Source organism: Panulirus ornatus, chromosome 18 (assembly GCF_036320965.1).
Source record: "Panulirus ornatus isolate Po-2019 chromosome 18, ASM3632096v1, whole genome shotgun sequence".
NCBI classification, from domain to species: Eukaryota; Metazoa; Arthropoda; class Malacostraca; order Decapoda; family Palinuridae; genus Panulirus; species Panulirus ornatus.
In genome coordinates this window covers 39,232,501-39,254,916 of record NC_092241.1, presented here as the reverse complement: position 1 = coordinate 39,254,916, position 22,416 = coordinate 39,232,501, and the positions used below count along the sequence as shown (strand labels likewise).

At 40.9% G+C, this 22,416-nt stretch overlaps 1 protein-coding gene across 2 annotated transcripts in view; it reads right to left on the bottom strand.

The window, feature by feature from the left end:
• Positions 1 to 22,416, bottom strand: part of Rab3GAP1 (RAB3 GTPase activating protein subunit 1) — a 146,450-nt gene that overhangs the window by 108,844 nt on the left and 15,190 nt on the right. For both annotated transcript variants that reach the window (XM_071672992.1, XM_071672991.1), the window contains exons 6-7: positions 20,140 to 20,344; positions 2,044 to 2,276 (exon numbers count right to left, since the gene is read on the bottom strand). In XM_071672992.1, the coding sequence (XP_071529093.1) occupies positions 2,044 to 2,276; positions 20,140 to 20,344 (438 nt within the window). The remainder of the gene's footprint in view (positions 1 to 2,043; positions 2,277 to 20,139; positions 20,345 to 22,416) is intronic.

Sequence of the window (22,416 nt, the reverse complement as noted above, 5' to 3'; positions counted from 1 at the left end):
TAAGTAACGTAAGGGTAAGAGAGATGTGTGGAAATAAAAAGAGCGTGGTCGAGAGAGCAGAAGAGGGTGTTTTGAAATGGTTTGGGCACATGGAGAGAATGAGTGAGGAGAGATTGACCAAGAGGATATATGTGTCGGAGGTGGAGGGAACGAGGAGAAGAGGGAGACCAAATTGGAGGTGGAAAGATGGAGTGAAAAAGATTTTGTGTGATCGGGGCCTGAACATGCAGGAGGGTGAAAGGAGGGCAAGAAATAGAGTGAATTGGAGTCATGTGGTATACAGGGGTTGACGTGCTGTCAGTGGATTGAAGCAAGGCATGTGAAGCGTCTGGGGTAAACCATGGAAAGCTGTGTAGGTATGTATATTTGCGTGTGTGGACGTGTGTATGTACATGTGTATGGGGGGGGGTTGGGCCATTCTTTCGCTGTTTCCTTGCGCTACCGGTCGCAAAACGCGGGAGACAGCGACAAAGTATAAAAAAAAAAAAAAAAAAAAAATAAGATTCATGACAAGAGAAACACAGTACTGACAAATATAGGTTCCTTTCAATAACATGCTTTCTTCCAGTGATAGTTCTTTCTGCAGTGAAATCTACTTGATAATCAATATCACCTTATCAAATGAAAAGACATGATCAAGTGGAAAACTGCAGAAGTTTGTTTCTGAGTTTAACGAGTGTATATGAGAAGAGAAAGTTGAGGGTAAATCTGAATAAAAGCTAGGTTATTAGGTTGAGCACAGGAGAGAATGGTCAGTTGGAGTGCAAGTTTGATTGGAGAAAACTGTGAGGAAGTGAGGAAACCATGGTAATGTCTGTGGGGCTTGGCTGTAGAGAGAGGGCCGTGGTTTCCGGGCATTACACATGACAGTTAAAATGGTGATGGGAACAAATAAGGCCAAATCTTTTACTTTTTTTGTTGCTACTTCTCTAACACAGAAAAATGCAAACAATTTTGAAAAGAAATATCTTAACTGAAATAAAAAAAAGCAAAAGTCCTCAAGAAACCTTTAGTTTCCAGAAGGAAACATAATGTACAAAGTCAGAACAGAAGGTGCTGACAAAAGCTAAACAAACACAGTCATGCAAATGAAACTGCTTCACTCAAGACTTAATATCCTCTAACCCATTAATACATACACTATGGCTACAAGAAAGTCTGGCTACTACTGTATACAAAAAATATGAGAAAACACTTGAAAACATTTTACATTCTTTAATCAAAGACATACAAGAAGAGTAAGTAGGACCATTAGACAGGAGCATTAGGTAGAAACATTAGGTAAAAGTAGTGGGAAGAAGCATTAGTTCGGAGCATTAAACAGAAGTAGCAGGTTTGAACATTATGCAGGAACATTAGGCAGACATATTAGGATATTAGGCAGAAATAATTAACAGGAACATTAAATAGGAGCCTCTGAAAATCCTGCATTAGAGTTGCCCTCTGCCAGTGGCCTGTTAAGAGTGAGGCATTGTAGTTCACCAGTCTTAGAGACTCTTTTGCCGTGACACCCACCTGAGGGAGTTCCCAAAGGGAATAGGCATCAAAGATATCGATAGAAAAATAGACATGCCGAGGTGTGAAACCTGAAAAAATAATGAAAGCCAAATCCTTTGTTTTGTTGTGGTGGAATGTTAAAGTGAACGTTTGAGGGTAGCCCAGCCAAGCACAACAAGCACAACAGTGCATAGCAGCGGAGGAGGAGGTTACAAGAGGAGTGATGGATACAATTTGTGCACTGCAAGGGAGAATCTGACATTACAAAGAACAACTTGGTAATGAATCCCTTAATCTAACTGTATTTCTTTAAAGTATCAATTTCTATCAATCTAAATCCCATCAAAAAATCTAAACATACAAAACAGGATGATACATAAACAATTTTCAAAAGCACTTTGGTTAAAGAGCATCTTACCCATATTCTCCTTTCAAAGACTACACCATTAAGAAGGGTTGTTTGTGCATTACATATTACCTTATTAGTACTTCATACTTGTACCAAAAATATACAAGTTCACTTATTAATCTAAAATCAATACTTACCATCCATATCTTGAATAAAATCAGGTCCTAAAATTTGTGAAACAGACTGAGTATTTCGACACACATGAAGGAACTCCATCAAATATTCAGAGAGAAGACAAGGAGGAGATGCTGAAGTCACAAGGCGAGCTGTCCACAATGGAGCAGAACCAGGGTTGAGATCACTGTACACATCACTGTCTACCAGCACATCTTCACTTACACATGGCCATGTAGCAGAAAGGTGCAACTCACTGAAAATATTAAGTATAAAAAGATATATAAAGAGTGGAAAACAATGGCAAGAGGCAAGATAAATATAGAAAGGTGTTCATAGATAGAGCTTAACCAAATTACTACACCACCGAAGCCTTCTATATGTAAAAATTTTTCATTCTTTTAATAAAATGCTAATATATAGCCAAACTCCTGAATGCACATCTGTAACACTTTGAATGCTCTTAAGTTCTGTTCCTATATGCGAAGAATGTTACGAGATAGCTATAAAAAGATTCCAAAAACGAACATACAAATGGACAACATAAGGATAAAATGGCAGACACCTTAAATAAAACCTATATGAAACCTGCAGCCTTGCTGGCACGGTCAAGTTCTAGTCAAATGTACCACGGCAAGATAAGAAAAAATAAAAATAGAAAAAACAAGATGAGTAGACAATAGGTTTATGGTTAAATCAGTAAGAGAGTTTCATGAATCTTCACAATGTACAATACTGCATGGTTTAAATTTTGAAAAGCTACAGTAAACTGCAAAGTATACAAAAACTCTGTGAGGTTCAAATCTTTCCAAGGCAATATTACATGACACATACACTAGATAAGGAAAAGATTGAGTATGTACCATTCACTACAGTAAAGAATTCTACCAAAGTAGATTATTCTTTCAGCTTTCTATCAATATTACTTATTCCAATACACAATACATAAACTAAAAGCATACAGTTACTTTTATTTGTCATATGCTTCAGTCATGAACAAAATTTTTCATCAAACATTTCTACATAGACAAAATTGAGAAAAGAAAAACAAAATAAGCAAAAAAATCTAAAATCTTTGAGGAGGAAAACTTGCCTTTTGAAAAACAATTAAAGTCATTAAGAAAAGCTCTTAAAATAGAAAATACTGAAGCATAACAATGTAGTAGAGAAACAGACATCACATCAACTCATCCTTAAACAGAAAGAGTTTTACAATGATAAGGACCAGGCTTTTAAACTTTCACAACTATCCTTTGTTCTGCTTTTATATAATGTATACATTCATAGTTTCTTCATTCAGTTCATTCCATTCATTCCCAGCTTAGTTACTATAAAAGAACTTCTTCATATATTTAAGATCTATACTAAAGAATTCAACAAACTACCCATTACTTATACTACTGATCATTTCTTGCCCTCTTATACCTTTTAAATACTGTATAAATTTTGTGCCAAAATATTGTATAGCTTTTGTGCCAACAAAGGAACATTCCAATTTTCCTTTCATCTTATTCTAAATCATATCTTTCTCGTTCTTCCCTTCTCCATTTTCCTCCACTGCTACTCATGTATAACCTTCTACTGCTTTGCATGGATGATGTTTTCAAAGAACAGGCAGTATCAAGCAAATCCCTGCAAAGCAAGCATATTTCTACTTACTGTAGTAAAAGGTGAGATACATTCCTGGGCCCCACCCAAGTCCCATTATCGGTAATCATAAATACAGAAACTAAACCTACACTTATCACAACCTTCCCCTATATAAGAACAACTAAATGAACAAAATTTTGCACTTGCAACATTGAGAATTAGGAAACATATTCATATGTCCTGAGACATCATGTTGTTGCAAAACTTCATTTTTTCATATCTTTTGTCTAAAAAGGTTTCCTTTGCCTCTTAGTGCATTTTAAGATGACATTATGGCAAAATACTTTGCATATCAATTCTCATCCAAAGATGGCCAGCATGTAAATAAATCTATGATTCATCTAAGATTGCACTCACCATGGCGATTTCACATACTATCATGCAGATCCATCTTCAGTGACAACCACTCAGCTCTTCCCACTTGCACATCTGTCTTAGCAACATCTCTCCTGCATCATATAATCATGAAACTTTCCAGAAGGCATCTGCGCACCTTCTTCAGGATAAATAGTTTGCCAAACTGTTCTCTTTCTCTAAGAATTTCTCAAATTTCTCAAAGCAAACATTTAGCCCTCACATCCTTTACTTCTCCTAAAGCCACAATGCTCTCTCCTAAAGCCACAATGCTCTTACCCAGTCTTACACTCTGTGCATGCACCACCTTTTCAACTACCACTTTCCCATACAACTTACCAAGGTATGCTCAAAAGACATGCTCCTGCAATTTGTGCATTCACTTATGACCCCCCTGCCTTTTTATAAGGTATATGCATTTTACTAATCCTCAGGCACCAAACTATGGATTATAAATACAATGAAAAGCCTGACTAACCAATAAGCACACTGTCATTCCTTCCTTGAGAAATTTAACCATGATCTCATCAACTCCTACCACTGTGCCATACCATATGTTATGCAAGGCTTTCACCAACTACCTTTCCCAAAAACATTTATCATGACTTTCATTCCACATAAAACCTAACCCAATATACAACACATTCTGCCATTCAACAGTCCTTCAAAATATTGTAATCTCTTTTTCACCTCTTCTTGATCTGTTAATACTTCATTATCACCCTCATCTATTCTTTTGGTTCTTACACAATTCACCTTCAATTCACCTTCTTCCAAAACATTTTCTTATTCTCCCTGAAGTTCATATATACTCTCTTACCCCATCTTATTTCCTTGCTTTTTCATTTCCTGTGTCTTCCTCTCGACCTTCTGTTGCTTCTCTTCTATGACCACTAATCACTGTTTTTAACTTAATATTCCTAACTACCTACTCTTTTTAAGCACACAAATCAACAGGCTGTACCCATCTTCAACTGAACCAGGTACCCCATAACCCCCATTCATACCCTCAACTGACAAATTACAGACTTTTGAATTCAAATTCTTGACCAGAAGGACCTGATCACTTGCATCAATAATTCTGAAGCATTCACTCAGCTCCTAAAATATTCCCCTTTCATCCTCACTCCTCTCAGTACCTGGCCCTTAAGCAGTGACAATCAACTACTGGTCTTTGTTTACTTTCATTCCTATCAACATCAACCTTGAACTCAAATCCTTACACTCTTTAGCACAATCCCACAGCAACTCTCTCATAAGCAATGCCAATCCCTCCTTTGCTCTCATCCTCACACTAACCCCTGACTCCACTCCCTAAATATTTCCAAACTATTCATCCCCTTCCCCTTGAGATTAGTTTCACTGATCCAGATGGAATGTCCAGGCTCCTCTCCTCAAACATAACACCCAAATCTCTCTTCTTCTCATTCAGGTGAAATCTATGTACATTCAAATATTTCTATCTTAGCCTTTGAGGAGCTGTCCAAGCTACTGTTCCTGCTAATGAAGCACAATATATATATTAAAAGGGTAGTTTTCTTGAACCCCTAATTCCTAGAGATATGTTAGGGCATTGAGTCACAACACTTCAATCTGTGATACTGAATTTGGACTTACAACAGTTTAGAATTTGGGTATGTTGTACTAACTTGTGACATTATGCTGTAACTTGTAACAGATTGGAGAAGACAAATACTTTTGGGCAGTATTGCAGTGGAATTCATAAAAAAAGGAAGTGACTGTGTTGATGATTGGTTGGTAGGGATATTCAATGTATGCATGGATCATGATGAAGTGCCTGAGGATTGGCAGAATGCATGCATAGTGCCATTATACAAAGGCAAAGGGGATAAAGCTTGAGTGCTAAAATTACAAAGGCAAAAGTTTGTTAAGTATTCCTAGGAAATTATATGGGAGGGTATTAGTTGAGAGGGTAAAGACATGTACAGAGAATCAGATTAGGGAAGAGCAGTGTGGTTTAAGAAATGGTAAAGGAGGTGTGAATCAGGTGTTTGCTTTGAAGAATGTATGAGAAATACTTAGAAAAACAAATGGATTTGTATGAAGCATTTATGGATCTGGAAAGGCATACACAGGGTTGATAGAGATGCTTTGTGGAAGGTTTTAAGAGAATATGATGTGGGAGGTAAGTTGTTAGAGGCAGTGAAAAGTTTTTACCAAGGATGTAAGGTATGTGTACGAGTAGCAAGAGAGGAAAGTGATTGGTTCCCAGTGAATGTTGGTCTACGGCAGGGATTTATGATGTCTCCATGGTTGTTTAATTAGTTTATGGATGAGGTGATTAGGTAGGTGAATGCAAGAGTTTTGGAGAGAGGGGCAAGTGTGCAGTCTGTTGTGGATGAGAGGACTTAGGAAGTGAGTCAGATGTTGTGTGCTGAAGATACAGTGCTGTTGGCAGATTTGGGTGAGAAACTGCAGAAGTTGGTGACTGAGATTGGTAAAGTTGAGCATAATTGTGAATAAGAGCAAGATTATTAGGTTCGGTAGGGCTGAGGGACAAGTTAATTGGGAGGTAAGTTTGAATGATGAAAAACTGGAGGAAGTGAAGTGTTTTAGATATCTGGGAGTGGACATAGCAGCGGATGGAACCATGGAAGCGGAAGTGAGTCACAGGATGGGGGAGGGGGCAAAAGTTCTGGGAGCACTAAATGTGTGAGAGGTGAGAACGTTATCTCAGTGAGCAAAAATGGGTATGTTTGAAGGAACAGTGGTCCTAATAATGTTATACTGTTGCAAGGCATGGGCTATAGATAGGGTTGTGCAAAGGAGGGTGGATGTGTTCAAAATGAAATGTTTGAGGGCAATATGTGGTGTGCGGTGGTTTGATCATGTAAGTAATAAAAGGGTGAGAGGGATGTGTGGTAATAAAGAGAGTGTGTGTTGAAATGGTTTGGACACAGAGAGAATGAGTGAGAAAAGATTGACAAAGAAGATATATGTGTCAGAGGTGGAGGGAACAAGGAGAAGCAGAAGACCAAATTGGAGGTGGAACGATGGAGTGAAAAAGATTTTGAGCAATCAGGGCCTAAACATACAGGAGTGTGAAAGGCGTGCAAGGAATCAAAACAATGTGGTATACCGGGTCTATATGCTGACAATGAATTGAACCAGGGCATGTGAAGCGTATAGGGGTAAGCCATGGAAAGTTTTATGGGTCCTGGAGAAGGATAGGGAGCTGTGGTTTTGGTACATTTCATATGACAGCTAGAGACTGAATATGAAGAATGGAGCCTTTACGTCTGTATTCCTGGCACTGAAGCAGGGGATAGTGATGCTGTTTTCCTGTGGGGTGAGGTAGCGACAGAAGTGGATGAAGGCAGGCAAGTATGAATATGTACATATCTATGTCTGTAATGTCTGTGTATGTTTCCTGGTGCTAGCTTGCTAAGGCAGGAAACAGCAATCAAGTATGAACAAAAGTAACTAAAACATGCATGATAAGTGCAAAGATATATCAGGCAATGGTGATATACTTAAATGTTGAAAGAGAGTATTCTTTTGGATATCAAAAATATCTATGTATTCATTTATCATACTTAACTACTGTTTCCCGTGTCAGCAAAGTAGCACATGGAAACAAACAAAGAATGGCCCAACCACACATATATCTATTTTATTATACTTTGTACTTTGCCACTGTCTCCCGCGTTAGCGAGGTAGGGCAAGAAAACAGACGAAAGAATGGCCCAATCCACCCACATACAATTGTATATACATGCACATCCACACACGCAAATATATATACCTATACATTTCAACGTATACTTATATATACATAGACATGTACAGATATACACACGTACATAATTCATACTTGCTGCCTATATTCATTCCCGTTGCCACCCCGCCACACATGACAACGCCCTCCCCCACATGTGTGCGAGGTAGCACTACGAAAAGACAAAAAAAGCCACATTCATTCACACTCAGTCTCTAGCTGTCATGTATAATGCACTGAAACCACAGCTCCCTTTCCACATCCAGGCCCCACAGGACTTTCCATGGTTTACCCTAGACACTTCATATGCCCCAGTTCAATCCACTGACAGCAAGTCGACTCCGGTATACCACATCATTCCAATTCACTCTATTCCTTGCACGCCTCCTGCATGTTCAGGCCCCAATCACTCAAAATCTTTTTCAATCCATCCTTCCACCTCCAATTTGGTCTCCCACTTTTCCTTGTTCCCTCCACCTCTGACACATATATCCTCTTTGTCAATCTTTCTTCACTCATTCTCTCCATGTGACCAAACCATTTCAAAACACCCTCTTCTGCTCTCTCAACCACACTCTTTTTATTACCACACATCTCTCTTACCTTTTCATTACTTACTCGATCAAACCTTCTCACACCACATATTGTCCTCAAACATCTCATTTCCAACAAATCCACCCTCCTCCGCACAACTCTATCCATAGCCCATGCCTCACAACCATATAACAACGTTGGAACCACTACTCATTTCAAACAAACCCATTTTTGCTTTCCGAGATAATATTCTCGCCTTCCACACATTTTTCAACACTCCCAGAACTTTTGCCCCCTCCCCTATCCTGTGACTCACTTCTGCTTCCATGGTTCCATCCGCTGCCAAATCCACTCCCAGATATCTAAAACACTTCACTTCCTCCAGTTTCTCTCCATTCACACTTACCTCCCAATTGACTTTTCCCTCAACCGTACTGAACCTTATAACCTTGCTCTTATTCACAATTACTCTCAGCTTTGTTGTCTCACACAATTTACCAAACTCAGTCACCAGCTTCTGCAGTTTCTTACCCAAATAAATCACAAGCACTGTATAATCAGCGAACAACAACTGACTCACTTCCCAAGTTCTCTCATCCACAACAGACTGCAGACTTCCTCCTCTCCAAAACTCTTGCATTCACCTCCCTAACAAACCCATCCATAAACAAATTAAACAACCATGGAGACATCACGCACCCCTGCTGCAAACCAACATTCACAGGGAACCAATCACTTTCCTCTCATCCTACTCATACACATGCCTTACATCCTCGATAAAAACTTTTCACTGCTTCTAACATCTTGCCTCCCACACCATATATTCTGAATACCTTCCATATAGCATCTCTATTAACTTTATCATATGCCTTCTCCAGATCAATAAACACTACACACAAATCCATTTGTTTTTCTAAGTATTTCTCACATGCATTCTTCAAAGCAAACACCTGATCCACACATACTCTACCACTTCTAAAACCACACTGCTCTTCCCCAATCTGATGCTCTGTACATGCCTTCACCCTCTCAATTAATACCCTCCCATATAATTCCCTAGGAATACTCAACAAACTTTTATATATTTATTTATTTTGCTTTGTCGCTGTCTCCCGCATTAGCGAGGTAGCGCAAGGAAACAGACGAAAGAATGGCCCAACCCGCCCACATACACATGTATATACATACATGTCCACACACGCAAATATACATACCTATATATCTCAATGTTATCCCTGGGGATAGGGGAGAAAGAATACTTCCCACGTATTCCCTGCGTGTCGTAGAAGGCGACTAAAAGGGAAGGGAGCGGGGGGCTGGAAATCCTCCCCTCTCGTTTTTTTTAATTTTCCAAAAGAAGGGACAGAGAAGGGGGCCATTTGAGGATATTCCCTCAAAGGTCCAGTCCTTTGTTCTTAACGCAACCTCGCTAATGCGGGAAATGGCGAATAGTATGAAAGAAAGAAAGATATCTCAATGTACACATACATATACACACACAGACATATACATATATACACATGTACATAATTCATAGTCTGCCTTTATTTGTTCCCATCGCCATCTCGCCACATATGGAATAACAACCCCCTCCCCCCTCTTGTGTGCGAGGTAGCGCTAGGAAAAGACACCAAAGGCCCCATTCGTTCACACTCAGTCTCTAGCTGTCATGTAATAATGCACCGAAACCACAGCTCCCTTTCCACATCCAGGCCCCACACAACTTTCCATGGTTTACCCCAGACGCTTCACATGCCCTGGTTCAATCCATTGACAGTACGTCGACCCCGGTATACCACATCGTTCCAATTCACTCTATTCCTTGCACGCCTTTCACCCTCCTGCATGTTCAGGCCCCGATCACTCAAAATCATTTTCACTCCATCTTTCCACCTCCAATTTGGTCTCCCACTTCTCCTCGTTCCCTCCACCTCTGACACATATATCCTCTTGGTCAATCTTTCCTAACTCATTCTCTCCATGTGCCCAAACCATTTCAAAACACCCTCTTCTGCTCTCTCAACCACACTCTTTTTATTTCCACACATCTCTCTTACCCTTACATTACTTACTCGATCAAACCACCTCACACCACATATTGTCCTCAAACATCTCATTTCCAGCACAACAAACTTATACCTCTATAATTTGAGCACTCACCTTTATCCCCTTTGCCTTTGTACAATGGCACTATGCATGCATTCCACCAATCCTCAGGCACCTCACCATGAGTCGTACATACATTAAAAATCCTTACCAACCAATCAACAACACAGTCACCTCCTTTTTTTAACCATCCAAACTTGCTGCCTTGCTGGCTTTCATCTTCCACAAAGCTTTTACTACCTTTTCTCTGTTTACCAAATCATTCTCCCTAACCCTCTCACTTCGCGCACCGCCTCAACCAAAACACCCTACATCTGCCACTCTATCATCTAACACATTCAACAAACCTTCAAAATACTCACTCCATCTCCATCTCACATCACCACTACTTGTTATCACCTCCCTAATTGCCCCCTTCATCCACATCACATCTTATTATTCTCCTGAAAATTCAATGATACTCTCTCACCCCAACTCTCATTTGCCCTCTTTTTCACCTCTTGCACCATTCTTGTGTGAGGAAGTACCAGAAGAGACTGAGTACAGAATGGAAAAAGGTGAGAACAAAGGAGGTAAGGGGAGTGGGGGAGGAATGGGATGTGTTTAGGGAATCAGTGATGGCTTGCGCAAAAGATGCTTGTGGCATCATGAGAAGAGTGGGAGGTGGGTTGAATAGAAAGGGTAGTGAGTGGTGGGATGAAGAAGGAAGATTATTAGTGAAACAGAGGAGAGAGGCATTTGGACGATTTTTGCAGGGAAATAATGCAAATGACTGGGAGATGTATGAAAGAAAGAGGCAGGAGGTCAAGAGAAAGGTGCAAGAGGTGAAAAAGAGGGCAAATGAGAGTTGGGGTGAGAGAGTATCATTAAATTTTAGGGAGAATAAAAAGATGTTTTGGAAGGAGGTAAATAAACTGCGTAAGACAATGGAACAAATGGGAACATCAGTGAAGGGGGCTAATGGGGAGGTGATAACCAGTAGTGGTGATGTGAGAAGGAGATGGAGTGAGTATTTTGAAGGTCTGTTGAATGTGTTTGATGATAGAGTGGCAGATATAGGGTGTTTTGGTTAAGGTGGTGTGCAAAGTGAGAGGGTTAGGGAGAATGATTTGGTAAACAGAGAAGAGGTAGTAAAAGCTTTGCGGAAGATGAAAGCCAGCAAGGCAGAAGGTTTGGATGGTATTGCAGTGGAATTTATCAAAAAAGGGGTGACTGTATTGTTGACTGGTTGGTAACTGGTTGGTAAGATTATTCAATGCATGTATGACTCATGGTGAGGTGCCTGAGGACTGGTGGAATGCTTGCATAGTGCCATTGTACAAAGGCAAAGGGGATAAAAGTGAGTGCTCAAATTACAGAGGTATAAGTTTGTTGAGTATTCCTGGGAAATTATATGGGAGGGTATTGATTGAGAGGGTGAAGGCATGTACAGAGCATCAGATTGGGGAAGAGCAGTGTGGTTTCAGAAGTGGTAGAGGATGTGTGGATCAGGTGTTTGCTTTGAAGAATGTATGTGAGAAATACTTAGAAAAGCAAATGGATTTGTATGTAGCATTCATGGATCTGGAGAAGGCATATGATAAGAGTTGATAGAGATGCTCTGTGGAAGGTATTAAGAATATATGGTGTGGGAGGTGAATTGTTGGAAGCAGTGAAAAGTTTTTATCGAGGATGTAAGGCATGTGTATGTGTAGGAAGAGAGGAAAGTGATTGGTTCTCAGTGAATGTTGGTTTGCGGCAGGGGTGTGTGATGTCTCCATGGTTGTTTAATTTGTTTATGGATGGGTTTGTTAGGGAGGTGAATGCAAGAGTTTTGGAAAGAGGGGCAAGTATGCAGTCTGTTGTGGATTAAAGAACTTGGGAAGTGAGTCAGTTGTTGTTTGCTGATGATACAGCGCTGGTGGCTGATTCGGGTGAGAAACTGCAGAAGCTGGTGACTGAGTTTGGTAAAGTGTGTGAAAGAAGAAAGCTGAGAGTAAATGTGAATAAGAGCAAGGTTATTAGGTACAGTACGGTTGAGGGACAAGTCAAGTGGGAGGTAAGCTTGAATGGAGAACAACTGGAGGAAGTGAAGTGTTTTAGATATCTGGGAATGGATTTGGCAGCGGATGGAACCATGGAAGCGGTAGTGAATCATAGGGTGGGGGAAGGGGGCAAAAGTTCTGGTAGCCTTGAAGAATGTGTGGAAGTCAAGATGTTATCTTGGAAAGCAAAAATGGGTACGTTTGAAGGAATAGTGGTTCCAACAATGATATATGGTTGCGAGGCGTGGGCTATAGATAGAGTTGTGCAGAGGAAGGTGGATGTGCTGGAAATGAGATGTTTGAGGACAATATGTGGTATGAGATGGTTTGATCAAGTAAGTAATAATAGGGTAAGAGAGATGTGTGGTAATAAAAAGAGTGTGGTTGAAAGAGCAGAAGAGGGTGTTTTGAAATGGTCTGGTCACATGGAGAGAATGTGTGAGGAAAGATTGACAAAGAGGATATATGAATCAGAGGTGGAGGGAACGAGAAGTGGGAGACCAAATTGGAGGTGGAAAGATGGAGTGAATAAGCTTTCGAGTGATCGGGGCCTGAACACGCAGGAGGGTGAAAAGCATGCAAGGAATAGAGTGAATTGGAATGATGTGGTATTCCGGGGTTGACGTGCTGTCAATGGATTGAACTAGGGCATGTGAAGCGTCTGGGGTAAACCATGGAAATTTCTGTGGGGCCTGGCTGTGGAAAGGGAGCTGTGGTTTCGGTGCATTATACATGACAGCTAGAGACTGAGTGTGAACGAATGTGGCCTTTGTTGTCTTTTCCTAGAGCTACCTCGTGCACATGCGGGGGGTGGTGGGGTGTCATTTCATGTGTGGTGGGGTGGCGACGGGAATGAATAAGGGCAGACAGTATGAATTATGTATATGTATATATATGTATATGTTTGTTTGTGTATATATATGTATACATTGAGATGTATAGGTATGTATATGTGCGTGTGTGAATGTGTATGTATATGCATGTGTATGTGGGTGGGTTGGGCCATTCTTTCATCTGTTTCCTTGCGCTACTTAGCTAAAGCCGGAGACAGTGACAAAGTATAATAAATATAATTATTTCATTTCTTATTATACTTTGTCGCTGTCTCCTGTGTTAGCGAGGTAGCACAAGGAAACAGAGAAAAAGAATGGCCCAACCCACGCACATACGCATGTATATACATACACATCCACAGACGCACATATATATACCTATACATCTCAATGTATACTTATATATACACACACACAGACATATACACATATACGCATGTACATAATTCATACTGTCTGCCCTTATTCATTCCCGTCACCACCCTGCCACGCATGAAATGACAACCCCCTCCCCCCACATGTGCATGAGGTAGCGCTAGGAAAAGACAACAAAGGCCACATTCGTTCACACTCAGTCTGACCAAACCGTTTCAAAACACCCTCTTCTGCTCTCTCAACCATGCTCTTTTTATTACCACACATCTCTCTTACTCTGACAGTAAAGAAAAGTAGCAGAAGGGTGCGAATGTGCTTTATGATGTGTGTAAGCATAGGTATATTGAGGGTAAATGCGAGTAAAATTAAAGTAATGAAGTTTGAAAGGAAACAGAGTGAAAGTATAAGCTTTGTAAAACCATGTAAAGTGAAAGAAGAAAGTGTACTAAATTGTGCTGCAGATATAGGGGAAAAAGACTGAAAAATATGAGGGAATTCAAGTATCTGGGAGCAGTCTTAGGCAAGTGTGGTGATATGGAAGGAGAGATAAGAGAGAGAGCAGTACAGGGTAGAAGAGTCATTGGGTCCCTTAACAGAATATTGAAGGGTAGAGAAGTATGGAAGTGAAGAAAGGATTAGGGGACAGCATAGCCCTCCCAACCCTGACCTATTCAGCCGAAATATGAACATGAATGAATCACAGAGATTGAGAACCCCGGCTATGGAAATGAGCTATTTGAGAAGAGCATGTGGTGCGAATGAATGGAAAGAAGGAAGAAATGAAAGGGTGTATGAGAGATGTGGTATGGCAACGAATGGAAAAGGAGTGAATTGTGGAGTAGTAGAATGGGTGAAACATAATACTTTGAGGTGGTTAAGCCATTTGGAAGGAATGCAAGACTGGAAGTCTGCGAGAACATATGATACTACAATTAAAGGGGTTGGTGTGAGTGGAAGACCACCCATGACATTGGCAAACAGAGTGGAGGAATACTGGAAGGAGAGAAATAGTGGAAGAATGCATGGAACGGTGTATACATGGGAGGCATGTAAGGGCAGGGATATGGGTGTCAGTGATATAAATAGAGAGATAGAAATGCTTATCCCTGGGGATAGGGGAGAAAGAATACTTCCCATGCATTCCTCGCGTGTCGTAGAAGGCGGCTAAAGGGGACAGGAGCCGGGGGGCCAGAAACCCTCCCCTCCTTGTATTTTAACTTTTTAAAAGGGGCAACAGAAGAAGAAGGAGTCACGCGGGGAGTGCTCATCCTCCTCGAAGGCTCAGATTGGGGTGTCTAAATGTGTGTGGATGTAACCAAGATGAGAAAAAAGGAGAGATTGGTAGTATGTTTGAGGAAAGGAACCTGGATGTATTGGCTCTGAGTGAAACAAACTTCAAGGGTAAAGGGGAAGGGTGGTTTGGGAATGTCTTGGGAGTAAAGTCAGGGGTTAGTGAGAGGACAAGAGGAAGAGGAGTAGCACTACTCCTGAAACAGTTGTGGGAGTATGTGACAGAGTGTAAGAAAGTAAATTCTAGATTGTTATGGGTAAAACTGAAAGTTGACGGAGAGAGATGGGTGATTATTGGTGCATATGCACCTGGGCATGAGAAGAAAGATCATGAGAGGCAAGTGTTTTGGGAGCAGCTGAAAGAGTGTGTTAGTGGTTTTGATGCACAAGACCGGGTTATAGTGATGGGTGATTTGAACGCAAAGGTGAGTAATGTGGCAGTTGAGGGAATAATTGGTATACAAGGGGTGTTCAGTGTTGTAAATGGAAATGGTGAAGAGCTTGTGAGATTTATGTGCTGAAAAAGGACTGATGATCGGGAATACCTAGTTTAAAAAGTGAGATGGAGTGAAGGGGATTTTGAGTGATCGGGGCCTGAACATGCAGGAGGGTGGGGGGCGGGCGGGGAGTAGGGTGAGTTGGATCGATGTGGTGTACCGGGGTTGACGTGCTGTCGGTGGGTTGAATCGGGGCATGTGAAGCGTCTGGGGTAAACCATGGAGAAAGCTGTGTGGGGCCTGGATGTGGAAAGGGAGCTGTGGTTTCGGGCATTATTGCATGACAGCTAGAGACTGAGTGTGAACGAATGAGGCCTTTGTTGTCTTTTCCTAGCGCTACCCCGCACACATGAGGGGGGAGGGGGATGGTACTCCATGTGTGGCGAGGTGGCGATGGGAATGAATAAGGGCAGACAGTGTGAATTGTGTGCATGGGTATATATGTATGTGTCTGTGTGTGTATATATACGTGTACATTGAGATGTATAGGTATGTATATTTGCGTGTGTGGACGTGTGTGTATATATACATGTGTATGGGGGTGGGTTGGGCCATTTCTTTCGTCTGTTTCCTTGCGCTACCTCGCAAACGCGGGAGACAGCGACAAAGCAAAATAATAATACATAATAAAAAGTGAGATATACATAAGTATACGTATGTAAGTAGGAGAGATGGCCAGACAGCGTTATTGGATTACGTATTAATTGATAGGCGCGCGAAAGAGAGACTTTTGGATGTTAATGTGCTGCGAGGTGCAACTGGAGGGATGTCTGATCATTATCTTGTGGAGGCAAAGGTGAAGATTTGTAGGGGTTTTCAGAAAAGAAGAGTGAATGTTAGGGTGAAGAGAGTGGTGACAGTAAGTGAGCTTGGGAAGGAGACTTGTGTGAGGAAGTACCAGGAGAGACTGAGTACAGAATGGAAAAAGGTGAGAACAAAGGAGGTAAGGGGAGTGGGGGAGGAATGGGATGTATCTAGGGAAGCAGTGATGGCTTGCGCAAACGATGCTTATGGCATGAGAAGAGTGGGAGGTGGGTTGATTAGAAAGGGTAGTGAGTGGTGAGAAGTAAGATTATTAGTGAAAGAGAAGAGAGAGGCTTTTGGATGATTTTTGCAGGGAAAAAATGCAAATGAGTGGGAGATGTATAAAAGAAAGAGACAGGAGGTCAAGAGAAAGGTGCAAGAGGTGAAAAAGAGGGCAAATGAGAGTTGGGGTGAGAGAGTATCATTAAATTTTAGAGAGAATAAAAAGATGTTTTGGAAGGAGGTAAATAAAGTGCGTAAGATAAGGGAGCAAATGGGAACATCAGTGAAGGGGGCAAATGGGGAGGTGATAACAAGTATTGATGATGTGAGAAGGAGATGGAGTGAGTATTTTGAAGGTTTGTTGAATGTGTTTGATGATAGAGTGGCAGATATAGGGTGTTTTGGTCGAGGTGGTGTGCAAAGTGAGAGGGTTAGGGAAAATGATTTGGTAAACAGAGAAGAGGTGGTAAAAGCTTTGTGGAATTTGAAAGTTGGCAAGGCAAAAGGGTTTGGATGGTACTGCAGTGGAATTTATTAAAAAAGGGGGTGACTGTATTGTTGACTGGTTGTTAAGGTTATTTAATGTATGTATGATTCATGGTGAGGTGCCTGAGGATTGGCAGAATGCTTGTGTAGTGCCATTGTACAAAGGCAAAGGGGATAAGAGTGAGTGCTCAAATTACAGAGGTATAAGTTTGTTGAGTATTCCTGGTAAATTGTATGGGAGGGTATTGATTGAGAGAGTGAAGGCATGTACAGAGCATCAGACTGGGGAAGAGCAGTGTGGTTTCAGAAGTGGTAGAGGATGTGTGGATCAGGTGTTTGCTTTGAAGAATGTATGTGAGAAATACTTAGAAAAGCAAATGGATTTGTATGTAGCATTTATGGATCTGGAGAAGGCATATGATAGAGTTGATAGAGATGCTCTGTGGAAGGTATTAATAATATATGGTGTGGGAGGTAAGTTGCTAGAAGCAGTGAAAAGTTTTTATCGAGGATGTAAGGCATGTGTACGTGTAGGAAGAGAGGAAAGTGATTGGTTCTCAGTGAATGTAGGTTTGTGGCAGGGGTGTGTAATGTCTCCATGGTTGTTTAATTTGTTTATGGATGGGGTTGTTAGGAAGGTGAATGCAAGAGTTTTGGAAAGAGGAGCAAGTATGCAGTCTGTTTTGGATGAGTGAGCTTGGGAAGTGAGTCAGTTGTTGTTCGCTGATGATACAGCGCTGGTGGCTGATTCATGTGAGAAACTGCAGAAGCTGGTGACTGAGTTTGGTAAAGTGTGTGAAAGAAGAAAGTTAAGAGTAAATGTGAATAAGAGCAAGGTTATTAGGTACAGTAGGGTTGAGGGTCAAGTCAATTGGGAGGTAAGTTTGAATGGAGAAAAACTGGAGGAAGTGAAGTGTTTTAGATATCTGGGAGTGGATCTGGCAGCAGATGGAACCATGGAAGTGGAAGTGAATCAGAGGGTGGGGAAGGGGGCGAAAGTTCTGGGAGCCTTGAAGAATGTTTGGAAGTCAAGAACATTATCTCAGAAAGCAAAAATGGGTATGTCTGAAGGAATAGTGGTTCCAACAATGTTGTATGGTTGTGAGGCGTGGGCTATGGATGGAGTTGTGTGGAGGAGGGTGGATGTGCTGGAAATGAGATGTTTGAGGACAATATGTGGTGTGAGGTGGTTTGATTGAATAAGTAATGTAAGGGTAAGAGAGATGTGTGGGAATAAAAAGAGTGTGGTTGAGAGAGCAGAAGAGGGTGTTTTGAAATGGTTTGGTCACATGGAGAGAATGAGTGAGGAATGATTGACCAAGAGGATATATGTGTCAGAAGTGGAGGGAACAAGGAGAAGTGGGAGACCAAATTGGAGGTGGAAAGGTGGAGTGAAAAAGATTTTGAGTGATCGGGGCCTGAACATGCAGGAGGGTGAAAGGCGTGCAAGGAATAGAGTGAATTGGAACGATGTGGTACACTGGGGTCAACGTGCTGTCACTGGACTGAACCAGGGCATGTGAAGCATCTGGGATAAACCATAGAAAGTTCTGTGGGGCCTGGATGTGGAAAGGGAGCTGTGGTTTTGGTGCATTATTACATGACAGCTAGAGACTGAGTGTGAACGAATGGGGCCTTTGTTGTCTTTTCCTAGCACTACCTCGCACACATGAGGGGGAGGGGGTTGTTATTACATGTGTGGTGAGGTAGCGATGGGAATAAATAAAGGCAGACAGTATGAATTATGTACATGTGTATATATGTATATGTCTGTGTGTGTATATATATGCATACATTGAGATGTACAGGTATGCATATTTGCGTGTGTGGACGTGTATGTATATACATGAGTATGTGGGTGGGTTGGGCCATTCTTTCGTCTGTTTCCTTGCGCTACCTCGCTAACGCGGGAGACAGCGACACAGCAAAATAAATAAATAAATAAATATAGATAAATGCTGAATGGGAGTCAGAGGAAGGAGAGTTTTTCAAGCCCAATATGCCTAATCCCATGCCTGAATGGCCTCAGAGCCAATGAACCATGGATTGGAAGGAGAGGTTCCTTGGGGAAAAAGGGAATAAACTCCTCCAATTCCACCAAACTGACCTCTGCTATGCATTTAACAGAGACAAACATCACTACAGTAATTCACCCAAGGAAAGTCAGAAAAGGATTTTCATAATTTTTTCCAGTCAGCTTTGTTGAGGTGCTAATATTTACATTTGGGAAAGGCTTTTAGAGTGGGAGGTGCCATTAAAATAGATACATATATGAGTGTGGTCAGATGAGCCACTTGGGAGTGAGACTGTGTAGCTACAGCATGAAAGGATTAGAGGTGAAAAACAGATCTAGGATATTAGAAGAATGGTCATACCAGTCAGGAATGTAGGTGGGGTGGGAGATAATTTGCTCTGGATCATTGAGAATGGAGAATGTGAGGGCTTCATTGTGGCCTGATAATACTAAATTAGAGAAAGAGAGTAACTATCTAAAAACAGATTTTGCTGTGGCTATCCCCTTAAGGGAGTTCCAGAGGTGAACGGGCATCTGAGGGAAAGACAGATAACCATGGCTTACTACTTGACTTCTGTGTTGAATGAGAGAGAGAGAGAGAGAGAGAGAGAGAGAGAGAGAGAGAGAGAGAGAGAGAGAGAGAGAGAGAGTGTACCTTCCTACCTATGAAAACCTATGATGAAATTCAGTCAAAATAGCACAAAGCACTCACCACACATCTTGCATGATGAATATGACTATTCTTCTCAGCTACCATCTGCATTACATAATTAACAATTTTTTATTCATCTGGGACTGATTTCTACCATGTCAAGTTTTCTTTTAGATGTTTTTGTAGTTGTTCCACATGTGTTTCTTATTTCTCCTACATACAGTGAACAATCATTCTAGGCTTCTAGTTGGGCAGTCATGTATTTTTGTCTGATTCATTTTCCTTTTGTTCCATGATATTCTTCAATATCTAACAATTCTGTATCTTCCTTGCTGAAAGGCCTTCTAGTGTAACACATTTTCTTTCATAACATGAATCTGTTGCAATGCACAGATTATAATATATCTTTCTTTTCCTTTTAGGCTATATAGCTTGAGAGAGAGAGAGAGAGAGAGAGAGAGAGAGAGAGAGAGAGAGAGAGAGAGAGAGAGAGAGAGAGAGAGAGAGAGAGAGAGAGAGGATGATACAAATCAACTCACCTTACTGGATCACTAAGAGCTCCAAAAGGTAACTTTCCCAGATCAGAGAAACCAACTTCTGTGAGTGTGGCATCAAAATCTGGTGGCTGTTGTGTCCACAATGTATGTGGCCATTCAGAGAGAACATAAGTGAATCTCACAGACACTAAAACAGGGGGGGATGTCACAGTGCATTGGAGTTTGCTTCGAAATACATCCAGAAGGCCTGAAAGATGTATATAAGTAAATACACCAAAAACAGGATTTACACTCTTTGCTTTTTTATGTACTTGTTCATTTCATCAAAAAAAAAAAAAAATCTTATAAATGTACAGACTGTGTGGTCAGGTGCATGACATTAATCAAGAAAAGAACAATTCTAAGTTCATGGTATATCATTCAGGGTTTTCCATACATTTCATCTCAGAATGTATCAAACCATGTAATTTTCAAGACATATCTATCAAGAATGGTTATGGGTGTAAGGGCCACTAAGTCCCAGTCAGTAAATATGAAGGACTGTAAAATATGACTGCTCTACCTCAATGAACTTTATGTGGAAAACTTTACAAGACTTTGATGCTATCTGTAGTTTCATAAAAAATAATATCTAATATGCATCTACATTTCTTCCCTTATATCTCACATTTCAGTTAGTACTAGTAACAAGTGTAGGCAAGTAAAAGTTCTAGGCACCAGTGGACTTTGAAAGACATAACTGATTAATCTTAAATGCTCTTGAAAGAACCAAGGAAAAAGTGCTTTTTCTCCCATATGTGGGATGGTTCCTCTTCACCACTTAATCTACCATATGGTTCCTCTTCACCACTTAATCTACCATATGGTTCCTCTTCACCACTTCATCTATCTATCTATCTATTTATCAATCTATATCTGTGGTGGCTCCTATTCCCTCCATGAAATCCCATCACAGTGGTGGCCATGGCAAAAGAGGACTTATCCATGTCTTCAAGTGCCACCCTCACATACACCATTCCATGCATTCTTCCATTTTTCTCCCTCCAGTACTCTTCTAATCTGTTTCCCCATGTCACAAGTGGTCTTCCTTTCGTATCAACCTGTTTAATCAAACCATCATACACTCTCCTTGTACATTCTGTCTTGCATTCTCTCCTCTGCCTAAAGTATCATGTTTCACCAACTCTCCCACTCCACAATTCATTCCCTTTGCATTTCCTGTCGTACCAAATCTCTCATACACCCCCTCATTTCTTTTCTCATTTCAATCTAGTCACACCACATGCTATACTCACACAGCTCATTTCCCCAGCCTGAATTCCTCTTTTATTCATTTCATGTCCACTTTCAGTTGCAAAGGTTAAGGTCAAGAGGATTATGCTGTCCCTTAATCCTTCCTTCAATTCTATACTTATATCTCTCCCCTTCATTTTTCTATTAAGGAACCCAGTGACTGTCCTACCCTGTTCTGTTCTCTCCCTTATCTCTCCTTCCATGTCACTACTTCAAAATACAGTTAGCAATTTCTCATTTTTTTCACTCCTTCAAATTGTGTGAGTTTTCACTTTTCAGTTTTCTACATTTTTTCTTTAATACCTTCATCTTTTCTACCTCCCTATATCTGCAATGGAAACCTTAGGCCATTTTACACATCTTTTTCAGCACAACCAACTGGCAATTTGATCTAGGTGACACCTAGATCATAATTAATTCTTTAAATAGTGGTCTGAACACTAGTACTGATGCATGAACAACAAGTGAGAATCCAAATATTTTTAACAAAAAGAAAGTATCAGCCAGTTCTGAATGAAAAAGGAAACAATAAAATATATGCTTACGACAGATATAACAGAAATATCTACTCTCTCCCTCTGCAAGTAAACATATGCATATATGGCAAAGCAAATGGTTTATTCTTTTTCCCTAGGAAGGTCCTTTATCTATCTATCTATATCTCTGATGCCTATTCCTTCTGGAACTCCTTCATGGGGTTGACCATGGCAATAGAGTCCCCATAACTAGTGAACTCTGGAGTGCCACTTCTTAGCCTTTAGTGCCTCGCACTTAACAGGTTTGGGAAGGTCCTTTGTCTTCTCCAAATTCACAATGAAGCATCATTTGGCAGTACACACAACAATATGTTCCCAAACTCCACCCTTTCCTTCACACACTCCCGTCCCACCTTTTTTTTTTTTTTTTTTTTTTGGCTTTGTCGCTGTCTCCCGCGTTTGCGAGGTAGCGCAAGGAAAACAGACGAAAAAAATGGCCCAACCCACCCCCATACACATGTATATACATACACATCCACACACGCAAATA